The 12,230-nt window shown below is 44.7% G+C and overlaps 1 protein-coding gene across 2 annotated transcripts; it reads right to left on the reverse strand.

Annotated features, from left to right (window-relative positions):
- Positions 1 to 763: 763 nt before the first annotated feature.
- On the reverse strand, positions 764 to 11,699 carry LOC115402197 (mothers against decapentaplegic homolog 5). Of its 2 annotated transcripts, none has more exons than XM_030110705.1 (7): positions 11,458 to 11,699; positions 5,316 to 6,267; positions 3,839 to 4,141; positions 3,357 to 3,464; positions 1,739 to 1,960; positions 1,389 to 1,645; positions 764 to 1,309 (listed from the first exon to the last, which is right to left on the reverse strand). In XM_030110705.1, exons 2-7 carry the CDS (start codon positions 5,716 to 5,718, stop codon positions 1,166 to 1,168), a joined length of 1,437 nt encoding a protein of 478 aa, XP_029966565.1. In that variant the 5' UTR covers positions 5,719 to 6,267; positions 11,458 to 11,699; the 3' UTR covers positions 764 to 1,165. The 2 variants fall into 2 exon arrangements, with proteins under 2 accessions (XP_029966565.1, XP_029966557.1); XM_030110697.1 differs by lacking the exon at positions 11,458 to 11,699 and adding an exon at positions 10,966 to 11,101.
- Between the last annotated feature and the right edge of the window lie 531 nt (positions 11,700 to 12,230).

Consider the following 12,230-nt stretch of genomic DNA (forward strand, 5'->3'; position numbering starts at 1 on the left):
TGCACACTTGTGATACAGTCTGTAACCTCAAGGCTACTACTGGCTAAATAAATGTATATGGCTGCCACGTGCACGGTGTGACGTCTTTTCAGTGAGAGCAGTTCAGAATCGAGTCTTGCTCAAGGACACTTTGACAATCCACAATGCATGTGTGGTGTTGCTGTATCCACGCACTGCTGAACTATTCAATACTGAAGCACAAAATTCAAATAAATGAGTTACCAAATAACCTGTTTATTTCATTGAGCTATTGAAGTCAATTATCTAACAACATAATGCCTTGGTACCCACGCCAAAAGTTCCATATGCCTCCACAAAACCCATGAGTGCACATTATTGTTAATACAGTGAGTATGGGACATACAGTCACTCTTACTTGAACTGGAGAGTAAAACAAGAACCGATAGTGAAGGTGTCTGCGGTCTGATTATATCATAGGTGACTACGTCTATTGCAATAGATGTAACATTCACAATGTTGTTAGCTTATGGCATGTTAAACTTGTTCAGTGATTGATCTCCCATATCAAAAAGAAAAAAAAATCTATCATGTTGGCATACACAACGTCTTTCAAAGGCAGTAGCTCAGTGTTCATTTCTAGCAGTAGAGACTATAAAAAGAAAGCATTTGTTATATCTCGAGTCTAATGGTAAACATAATTGTTTCTATATCTTATTTGTAAATATCTGACATTGAGACGACAATGTAAGAAAGGTTTTCCGGAAGAATTCCAACAGTCTGTCGGACACAAGGCCAAAAAAAAAAAAAAAAAAAAAAAAAAAAAAAAACACTTCCGCTTCATTAAAAACGACACATGTCGGGAAATAAAGTCATTTGATGAACACAATAAAAGTCAATGCAAAAAAGAACAGTGGGCAGGTCCGAGCTCGACGCCAGAGCCCTCCATTCTTGCACATGTGGTAGAATTGTCAAGCAGTAGTGTGTCCCTCTCCTCCTCCTCCTCCTCCTGGTTTTTACTGGAAACGCTGGATTCTGGCTGCTGTTGAACTTCCAGCCAGACTCTAAAATCCCTTCCCAAATTAAGTGTAAACAGTTCAGCCATTAAGACCGCTTTAAATTATAAATCGTCAAGGGGAGAGAGACAGAAGTAAAAAAAAAAAAAAAAAAAAAAAAAATTAAAAAAAGTAAAAACAGGCCTCCATTATTAGGACACGGAGGAGATTGGGTTGAGAGGCGAGCCCATCTGTGTTAGCACTTTGTCCAGCCACTGCAGGGGTCCGTGCAGGTGCACCTCAATCCAGCAGGGGGTGCTGGTGACGTCCTGACGGTGATACTCCGCTCCCCAGCCCTGAGAAGAGGAAAACACCAGGTCAACAACAGCTCAGCTCACTCCCCCCACCGCCGGCCGGCGCGCTCCACTCCCTCACCTTGACAAAACTCATCCTAATGGTGCACATCTTGGTGAGCTCGTAGACCGCCTCGAAGCCGTGGTTGACTGACTGCGCCAGCAGCTGAGCGAACTCCTGGTTGTTGAAGATCTTCAGGCTGCAGCCGCTGGGGATCTTGCAGACGGTGGTGGGGTGGAAGCCGTGGTGGTAGTTGCAGTTACGACTCTGGACAAAGATGCTGGTGTCGCTGAGACACTCTGCGTACACCTCCCCTCCCACGTAGTACAGGTGCACTCCTGGGGGGGGGCAGAAACAACACGTCAGAGGGTCTGAATCACACCTCCTGCACCTGGTTTCCGCTCCGGCTGCGTCCCGCTGAGGAGCCCCACCTTTGCCGATGTGTCGGCGGGTGTTCTCGATGGTGGAGTTGCGGTTGACGTTGGACAGCAGCCCGAGGCAGAAGCGGTTCTTGTTGTTGGAGGGGTCGGTGAAGCCGTCCACGAGCACGCTGGTGGACGAGGCGTGGTAAGCCTCCCCCACCCGATTGTTGAGTTCGTAGTAGACAATGGAGCACCAGTGGCTCGGCTCCTCGTACTCCACTGGCTGCACATCTGAGGACAAATCACACCCAGAACCATGAAGGCGCCTCAAACAGCTTCCAGTTGAAAAAGTTTAACCTGCATCAAATAGGTCTGAATAAAGTAGATTTGCTTTTATTGCAATGATTTTTTGCTTTCAGTAATTGAAATGTTTCTGTTCATCTTCAAGTTTAATTCCAGGAATCTAATCCTTCACTGTGTTTAATCACACTTCTCACTTTTAAAACACCAGATATTTCAGTCTTCAGAGAGAGCTGAATCCAGCTGCCAGTTTACACTTAATGATCACATTTAGCTATCAAGCACATCTAAAGCACTGTGCAAATTGTGCTGTTAAAGCTATTAAAATGTTCAGTCATCCACACAAGTGATTAAAAAAAACTTATCTTAGCTGTTCAATTACATTTAAGAAAGAAGGCGTAACAAGAACAGAAACCGCTAAGAGCCGACGAGTGCAGCACATTTTATAACGTCTTCAAACTGCAGCAGCTGATTAATTTCATATATTCAGGACGGATGGCAGCAGCTCTCTGTCATTTCCTCCTGGATTGGACATTAATGTGAAAATTGTAATGTGGTGTCAGCTGTGCTGGAGCAAAGCAACATCTCAACAGGGAGGGCCAAAGAAACACCTCTGCAGAGCTTACATAAAGAATCTGATCATTATCCAACTTCTGGAGTTATCAGATTACTCAAACAATGATGTGCTTTTATTTAGGGGAATAGGATTAGCACACCTTTGTCTTTACACAATACATGCACGTATGTTTACCCATTAATCAAACTTATTGTGTGCATGTCTTTAGTATGTGAAGTTAGAATCTTACATCAAAAACTGCACTCTTAAGGGAAATAAAATGAGCAAGCGTAGTGAGATAAGCAGGATTTCTGAAGTGCATGTCAACGTGTCAGATGAGATTATTGCAATTATGAGATTACTTTCTGTGTAAACATGCTCATTGAGACTGTGGTTTTGTGTCCCGGAGGTTTGCAGTCCTGCATGTCTGAGCATGAAGCTCTGCTGGAAGCCAAATATTGAGCTCTTCATCACAATCAGGAGGATCTGAGCAGGACACTGGCGGTTCCTTATGACTCTGTCCAAACCAGGGGTGTCAAACAAAAGGGCCAAAACTGGCCCGCTGGAGGCTCCAACCCGGCCCATCAAACCCCCAAGCACATACATTTTTTTTTTTTTTTTTTTTTTAAACAAATTTCTCAATAGTAGACGACCCCACAGTGAGGCCTGAGCTGAAATACCAGTGATTCTGCCATGAAAGCGAGTTAAAGTTAACGTTAAAGCTAACGTTAAAGCTGATTAGTTTGATACCCCTGGTCTAACCTACATTATTTGAAGAAGTGTTTGGTGTTCTCACTGGCCTGTAGGAACCACGAATCACAGCAGGCTCACCTCCTCTGGCCATGTTCTGTGGTACCAGGCTGCTGCTCGTGTCCATGGACTGGCTCTCCTGTCCCAGCTGCTCGTCGGGGGGCATGTAGGCCGGGGGCGGGGTGTCAGCTGAGACATTAAGAGAGCAGTTAGCGAGGATGAGACCAGTTGCTGCTGCTGCTGCCGCCGCTGGCAAATGGTCTTTCACACATACACACACGCCACTCGAGTCTCCGTAGACCCAAACAATCATCACAGGATCCGAACCCCGGAAACGGTGTCAGATGACACACATCCCTCAGTTGCTGAGCCACATGCTAACCCATTCCCTACAGAGATGCAACATGAGCCGCCTGGATCTCCGAGGCACGCAGGGAAAAACAACGTACAAGACATCTGCTTAGGCAGCAATTAGCAAATTTAGAGAAACGCAGTTATTTGGCATCATTCCCAGGGCCAGGGATCGGAGATCTCACATACAAATACACACATATTGGGAGTACCTGGGAGCTGGAATGGACTGGAGGGTCCCGAGCTGGCAGGAGAGTTTGGATAAGTACCACTGCTGGCTGGAGACGGCGGATAAGGAGAGTTGGGAGAAATGGGGAAGGAGCCGCCACCCCCTCCGCCTCCACCGCCGCCGCTGGTGGTGCTGCCGCCGCCGCTGTGCGGCTGCTGGAAGGACTCTGGAAAGGTGGCGTTCAGGGGCATGTGGGGCTCGTTGTGGGTGAGGTTGCGAAATTGTACCAGCAAGCTGTGCTGTGGGTTGAACTCGCTGTGGCGTGGTACCAGGACAGGAGGGAGCACTGGAAGGAGGGGGGGAGAAAACACACACAAATATTCCATATGAGATGCCTGCGTCTATCAGCTATCTCTATATCTTTCTATGGTTGTGCTGTACTTTTTCAGTAATGAATCTGTTCCCTTAACAAGGAAACACAGGAAATGTTAGAAGAGGTCCTTGAATGACATCCTCTTTGTAAAAAACAGTTGATCAAGTAAACGATGGACACAATTTTTCACAAAATCATTTCAACGAGTGTCAGTGTAAGCTGAAAACAAAATGAAAATCTGATAATTAAAAGGAAAAAGTGAACATAAATAAAACAAATATAGTTTCAATCAGAGCAAGACTGGAGTTTTGATATGACAGCACTCTATAACTGCATCAGTTTCCAACATTCAACACATACCACTGCTAAACAACAAGGAGACATTCCTCACAAGTCACTTCAGACCTTGGTAGACAAACAACCACGGCCAAGGTCTTCTATATTTATTTTCTCGTCACCTATGCCAAAAGGATTGTGTGTTCTTCCACAGCCTTGATGTTCATCTGCTAACATACAAAGTCCCGGCGTCAAGGCTCCGATACGAGCCTGCCGGCTTCGCTCCGAACGATACAGCGTGCAGTCTCTCCTGACTGACATGTGATCCACATCCTTGAGGTGGTCAATACGGGGCTGGAAATCCCAAACCGGCCCAGCGTCAGAGGGGCCGTCCTCTCAGGGTCATCCGCGAGCGTGTGTGAGCGCCGCGGAGGGATCGGCAGAGGGAAAGTGCCGGGAGTTTAGCCTGAGTGGTTTATGCATTTAGTGAGGCACTCTCTGATGCCACACCCCATCTGGAGTGCCTGAGGCACATAATCTAATAAGACTCCTACAGCTAGTGATATTGATTTTCTGTGAAATGGAGGGGGCGGGAAGACCAGGCCCGTTTGATGACAGCCTCCTGACCTTTGTGGATTTGCTTACGGGCTCTACAGTTTACAAGGAGAGCTCAGAGATGTGTACAGCTGCACAATGTTTTCCAGTTGAAGGTGACGAGAGATAAGGATGTTATTGTGGATCAGCGTATCACAGTCTTACCAACATCTGGACAGAAAGAAGGCAGTCTCAGATGTATTTTAAAGCAAAGGTAAAAAATTATTTTACAAGATGCAATCAAATTAGCTTAGATTGTTTAGTGAGAAGCACCTACCAGGACTCTCCACTCGCTTGTAGTGATAAGGGTTGATGCAGACCTCCTTCTGTTTGGAGCCAAATGGGTATTCACACACCTCCAGGGGCTTGAGCTCGTGGTGAGACTGCAGGTCCGGCCAGCGCCACACTCTGCAGTAGATGACATGAGGAAGGCCCTTCCTGTGGGAAACCTGCAGCCGGCCGTCCAGGGATCTTGGAATGGTAACACACTTGCTGGGCTGACCGGGGCAGCTCAGAGCCTTCTCCAGGTCCTCCATGGCACCTTTCTTCTTCTTGAGCTTTTTCACCAACGCGTCCACTGCCTTCTCTGCCCATTTCTCCTCCTCGTCCCCCTGCTTCCAACCGAGCAGCCGTTTGACTGCCGGACTTGTGAAGGAGAAGAGACTGGACATGGAGGTCATCCTCTGAGCTGTGCTATGTGCTTAAAAAAAAAATAAAACAAAAATCTGTGGTGGACGTTCAGTCCAGATCTGTGAAGGTGTTTACGAGTGTCACTCCTGCTGACGATCTCCAAAGAGCCTCAAACAGTCGGTGAGCGTGCGGTCAACAAAAAGAGCTGCTTGGGTGTGTGAGTATGAGGAGCTGACAGAAATGAGGGGTGGGGTGAGGGGAGAGGAGACTTTAGCCTTGTCTGACCAAGGACAGGAAGCAGGGGAGGGACGGGAGTCAGCAAGCAGGACGCAGCTGCTGCTGCTCAGGAAGGGCCCTCCAGCAAGCTGTCCGGAGCTGGGTCACCACCACTGATGGAGGGGCGAGCAAGCGAGGGAGGGAGGGAGGGAGGGACGGTGCTGTGCAGGCTGCAGGAGCTCTGATCAGAACCTGTGTGCAACTGACAGGCGGTGGCAACTTTGACACACGTCTTATAAGGAAGGGATCATTGCTCAAGAACTCCCAGGTCGTCCAATGGTTATTTCTCCAACCAGGGCAATAGGTTTCAGTATGACGGCACTCTGTAAGAAAAGAGAATGAGAACCAATGAGTGTAAACAAACCATTGCTAGCACGATCACACACAGTCTCAATCTACAATCGGACCAGGAACAAAATTATGACTTGACCTTCTTACCTAATTTTAATCACAACTTAAATACTTTAGAAAGAAAACAAGCTTATTGAAAAACAGCGCACAGAGCCCCTTGTTGGTTTCCTCTTTTCCACGTGTCCTTTTCTGATTTGTCACACCCTCATCACGAGCCTTTTCCAGGGAGCAGGCAAATGACTCGACTACCTATGGCTAATCCAACATGCACTGTAGAGGTTTTTCTAATGTGAGGTCAAGTTTCTTGATTGTCATCATTGCCGTTTTTTTAATAGATTATCAGGCAGAGCAAATTTCCCTCACATTTTCAGGAGAGTTGGTGGAGAAGGAGATGATGCTCAAACAGAGCATTAATCTCATTTGGACAGGTTGTTTACTGTACAAATATAAGGATGCACCAATCGGGTCCGATAATGCATGGAGTACTCGTTCCTTAAAGGATCTCCGATACAACCCGATGAGTAATATGTGATATCATGCGCCAGCACTGTTGTGAGAGCAGGGTGTGTGTGATATGTGTTAAAAAAAAAAAGAAAAAAGAATCAACTGTTCTTGGTAAATTTTTGATAATGATAATCTTTACGTTATCCTTTAAAATGTGGCTCAACCCAGCCCCCTCAAAAAATAAATAAATAAATAAATAAATAAATAAATAAATAAAATAAAATGCTGTTAAAATTATTCTGCTTATCATCAACCCAGAGGGATTCAGAGCTCAATGACCAACAGCAGCAACGCATAGTCACAAAAAGCTAACAGCTGACTGACTAACAAGCTAACATTCTGACAGTGACGTCAGCTGAGAAAGATGCTCATCTCAATACCAGCTGATGAGACAGAACTCATCTGAACTACAGAATGAAACGAAATCAACAACAGTCCTCTCCTCTCTGTGTGAGCCCAGTCCAGGGCCAGGGGACAGTGCTGGCTTCACGTTTATCAATCGGTCCCTTGGTCTACAGTGCACATAGGGCAGTGGCTAGATAGACGCGACACACTGCCCTATGCGCACTGCTGTAAGGCAGGAGGTGGAGGAGGCAGAGGCTGTATGGAGGCGACTCGCGGTTTACATAGTCTTTACATGTTGGTGTATGAATCAGACTTTATGGCATTTAATGACGGTACTAAGTCTAGGCAAGTAGCTAAATATTACTATTTGCTTCCTTATAAACATAGCACAACAAAATGCAATATTTTACAATGCTTCCTTGCATATAAATCCATGAAATGTCTAAAATCCATCTCCTTCGAGCACTTAACTACATGCTTCCTTTAGTAAAAAGACCTCAAACCTTCTGTTGGAACTCATCTTCGGAATAAAGTGGGTGAAAGTGTCTCCCTTTGCAGACTGCATGACGTCGGCATCTTTCAGCGAGCATGTTTCTCAAAATGCCAATTTCTTTGATACAAATGTTACCTAACTATGGCACCACCGATAAATGATTCAAACTTACGAAGGGGAAAATCCCAGCAGGTTACACACGACACCCAACTGCTTCATCATGCATTAGCCTTCATGTAGGCCCGGAGAAACCGGCGAGTTCACATTTAACAATTGTCGCAGTCCGGCTCATCCACATCATGCAGACCAGGCGAGCAGTGGGTCGAACACATGCCACAGCTGTTCGGGGGCTTGTGAAACTGGCCTGGTCAAAAAGGATGTAACCACAAAGAGCTGCTTCCTCCCTCATCCCATCTCAGCCCGATCCCTCCCTTCCAACACACAGCTGTCCAGCAGCACTGCACCCACTCCCACTGCTCATTGTTCTGCACGCACATGAAAGCGGAGGGAAACCTCCACAAGTAGGACATGTAGGCATACACACACACACACACACACACACACAGACACACAAAAAAAGGATCATCCTGTAAAAGTTATGAGCTCATCTGGCATCCACTGGGCTACGTTGCAGTGGTCGTTTCAACATATCCTGATAAGATCTGGATGTGCCAGGCCTCTTTTAGACTGGCTCAGGACTGATTCATCAGCTCATTGTTGAATTAACAATGACAACGAACAGATTTATAATGTTGGGATGCATCCAACCTCCATGCAACATGTAGAAACACATACTATTTGACAGATATTTTGTAGATCTGACTTGTCTGAACAACAAATGCCAATCTCAACGACAGAGATGACCGTTTTTATAAACTGATGGTACGCTGGGATCTCGCCAAAGGATTCAGATCAAACTAAGCACGTGTTACAAAGCCGGATTGCTAAATGTGCTAACTGAAAATTATTTATCAGTCAATGATAACTGTGGGCATGGCTGCAGGTGACCTGTGCTTTCACAGATACCACCTGGAATTCCTGAGCACACAGTTGATATATATTTTGTTGGATAATGACCTACATATGCTGTCCCAACAAGAAAACCCTTTGACACACATTCAAGACCACTGTTCAGAAGAGAGGAGTGATTAGCCTTCCTCAATTTCAACATTCAGAAAAAAAAAAAGACTACTTTTAGCATTATAAATTCATACAAAATGTTGAAAAGGCAATTCAGGTTTTTCACACAGGAATGAAGCCAGTAATTAGTCACATTTTACATTGGTATTGATCTAACAAACACAAATTGTTATCAGATGCACTGTTTGTTAGAAAGACCTTGAAACGCCCGTGCTGAACACATGCAAGCAGCGTGACTTGTTTTGGTCCAGTGAAAAATATGTAAAATGTGGACTTTCTTCTCTCCGTGAGTGCTAAAGACAATCAGACTGGTCACACAACACTGAGGATGGCTACAAAGTTATGTAACCTTTCTCATACTGACAGATCACTATTCAAAGCAAAAGAATCTAGATTTCCACATTCAGCTCTTGAATGTAATAATGTCTGACCTTGCTTTTGTTTTTTTAGTTACACTGTTGCTGTATTTGAATTTAGTTCCCTCCCACCACTGGTTCCTTTCACAGTCTCTGAGACTATTCTACATGCAGTTTGCACATTCTTCCTTTTACTGCACTGACATCCCCTGGCTACCACAGTTTCCTCCTGGTGATTGGATGGTGGACTGAATATACACACCACAGGGATCAGCTCCAGCATGAGTAAATTAATGCTATATCAATGTCTTACTTTTATGTAGGCATTTATGTGAAGGTAAGACAGAACTGTAAAGAAGTCAGATCAAAGTCTTGTAGTAGCAGCTTCAAAATAAATCTATCACACTTCAGTGAAATCAATGAAGCACGGTAAGACCAAAAAAAAAAAAATACAATCAGTTGAAAATTAAAACAAATGAAATCAAATTTGCTGAGAGTTGTTTCTATAATAATGGTGACACGGCTGCGTAGCTCGAGTAAGAAAAATACGCAAAAACAGCACTGTTTCTTGTAAAATAGGTTTTGGTTTCATGATTGTATTACATTATAATCAAGAACTGCACAAGAGGAAAATTAGATGCTTATAGTTGTCAGTCGTAACGGTTTTCATCCTTAATCCTATTTCAGTCTTTATATTTGTTTATTCTACTGTTTACATTTCTTGTGTAAACTACATGACATTAAATATTCATTGTGATTTGCATCTTCAGCACATGTCAGTGCACCAAATCAGAAATGCGACTAAAAATTCACTTGGCACACAGTGTTGATTCAAATATTGCTGTTAGTGTTACATTTTTTACTGATTAGATGATTTAATCAAAAATCTAAAGCATTTTAATATCGTCAACCTCATCATTCTACGGTTTTAATATCAATGATACCAGTGTGTGGACCACTACTAATATAATCCCGTACTTTGTGAATGTATGCTGCACTATGGTGTTTATACTGATGGCAGTGACGATGGTGGTTATGCTAGCCATGACATTTTATGATATATATAAAATCATAAATTAATTTAAAAAAACTGAAACAAAACCAAATGGAGGCAAGAAAATCACTGCTCTATCAGTTTGGCTCCTCAGAGGAGATTTGAGAAATCCCTTCTTCCAACAAGGGTTTTAAATACAGTTACTGGTGCATGTCCTGTAGTCAGAGGTTTGTTTGGAGTCAGTCGGAAAAGCTTGACAAGTCTGAAGTACAGGGAACAGACAATATGGAAGGACTGGCTCGCAGAGCAGTCAGCACCCCCCACCCAGAGAAAGAGAGAAAAGGGATTCAGACAGACGCATCTGATGTTACACAAATCCCCAAACAGCAGTAAAAATAGCTTTTAGAGCAGCTCTAACTTCACCGTGCCACCAAAATACACGCAGTCATAACATAATACATCACTTCGGAGGCATTAGCTAGCTGGTATGCAGCGGGCTAATGTGAGTAACCGAGTTTGCTAACTAGCTTAGCGATCTCTTACAACTTGTTTAAAGTTTTAAACAGACACTATAAAAAGCAATTAACTCACGCCAATCAGACGCTCGGGAGACTAGGCTTCTAAACAACACACACCAGTGCTGAAAATTAGGTTTAGTGTTCTTGTCGGTTTTCTTCAGCCTTCCTTTTCTTCCTCCATTCCACTAACTTTTTGGAACTGATGCTAAGCTAACAGCTAACCCTAACCTCTCAGACGGCGGCGCGGCGTCGAGCCTCCGGACAGCCCGCTGATGTAGGTCCCCGCACTTCAACCCCAAAACTACCCGGCGGACACCAACCTTTCAGCGGCGCTCACGGGTCATGATTCTGCCTCTGTCCGTGAACTCCCCGGCTGAAGTTTTTAACTTTCTCGACGGGATTTAGCGTTTTGAGCAGCGGCGCTTCCCTCCGTCTCTCCGTGCCATGTCCTCCAGATCCCGGAGTCTAGTAGACTACTGGGAAGGCGGAGTGCATATCCCTCCGCACGCCCCGTTAACTAGTCCCCTTTTCGCTCGTACGGTAAAGGACGTTTTTGTTAATAACTTCAAAAGTGATACACCTTATATAATAAATAGAAGCATTGTTTATTATTTTATACCACAAATTCTCGTTTTCCTTGTGCGAACGTGTGATTATGGTCCACCTGAATCAACTTTAATATCTCTAAAACTGTATCTCTGATTTTATAATTGTGGTGGTGTGAAATAGTAAAACACGTGATAGAGTAAAAACAGTATGTGTCTTTGGAAGTGTGTTTTTGCCGCTCTGGAGCGTGAAGTTGCGGGTCTTACGGTGGGGGTGCTGCGGCTCTGGGACGTCTCACAAGTTGCTGGCTCCACTCAGTCTGGACTCGGTCTTCTTGTGTATTGTTGTCTTTTGTGGTCCTCTGTTTCAATCCGTGTCTCCCCACACGCTGTTAATCCTTTTAGATTTAATTATCCAGACTAATGGCCACCGCTCCACACGTCTCCGGGTCGGACTGGCCTCTCTTCCCCGTCAGGAGAACGTTCGGAGCGCCGATTCCCCCTCCGTCCCTCCGTCCGTCCGTCCGCGGCTCCGTCCTTAATGATGTGCAGCTCTCACTTTCAGCCACTAGCGGGCAAACCAACTGTGATTTAATGCTTTATTTCATCAAATGTCCCTTTTTTAAAACCTCGTTCATCCCATAAAGCAGTGTTGTAACCTCTCCAGTCAAGGACGCATCATGAAACTCCAGGGTCCAGAGCACTGGGTCATTAAGGCCCCCCACTTCCATGAACTGGGACCTCTGAAAACTGCTCAGATAATACAGTAAAATGATAATATCCCACTGTACATGGCTGTAAGCATATATAAACGTGACTCTTTGAATGTGACTATATAAATGTGATTGTATGAGTGTCTGACTAAATAAACAACTCAATATCTACAACATAGATGTGTAAATATGACTGTACAAAAGTGATTTTACAAACGTGACTACATGATTGTGATTCAAGCTTACTGGGAGATGGAGACAAGGTACCCCGCTGTTTGTGATGTGATGCCACCGAGGTGCCCACCGATGTAAGAAAGGATGGCCTGG

Source organism: Salarias fasciatus, chromosome 2 (assembly GCF_902148845.1).
Source record: "Salarias fasciatus chromosome 2, fSalaFa1.1, whole genome shotgun sequence".
In the NCBI taxonomy this organism is placed as follows: Eukaryota; Metazoa; Chordata; class Actinopteri; order Blenniiformes; family Blenniidae; genus Salarias; species Salarias fasciatus.

Bases quoted from the DNA above. Each gene is read 5' to 3' on its own strand.
- LOC115402197 (XM_030110705.1), bottom strand. From the start codon at position 5,718: ATGACCTCCATGTCCAGTCTCTTCTCCTTCACAAGTCCGGCAGTCAAA. The intron at 3,465-3,838 runs GTACTCCCAATA...TTAATGTCTCAG, and splicing joins CAGTCCATTCCAGCTCCCAG to CTGACACCCCGCCCCCGGCC. The intron at 1,961-3,356 runs GTGAGCCTGCTG...ATTTGTCCTCAG, and splicing joins ACAGAACATGGCCAGAGGAG to ATGTGCAGCCAGTGGAGTAC.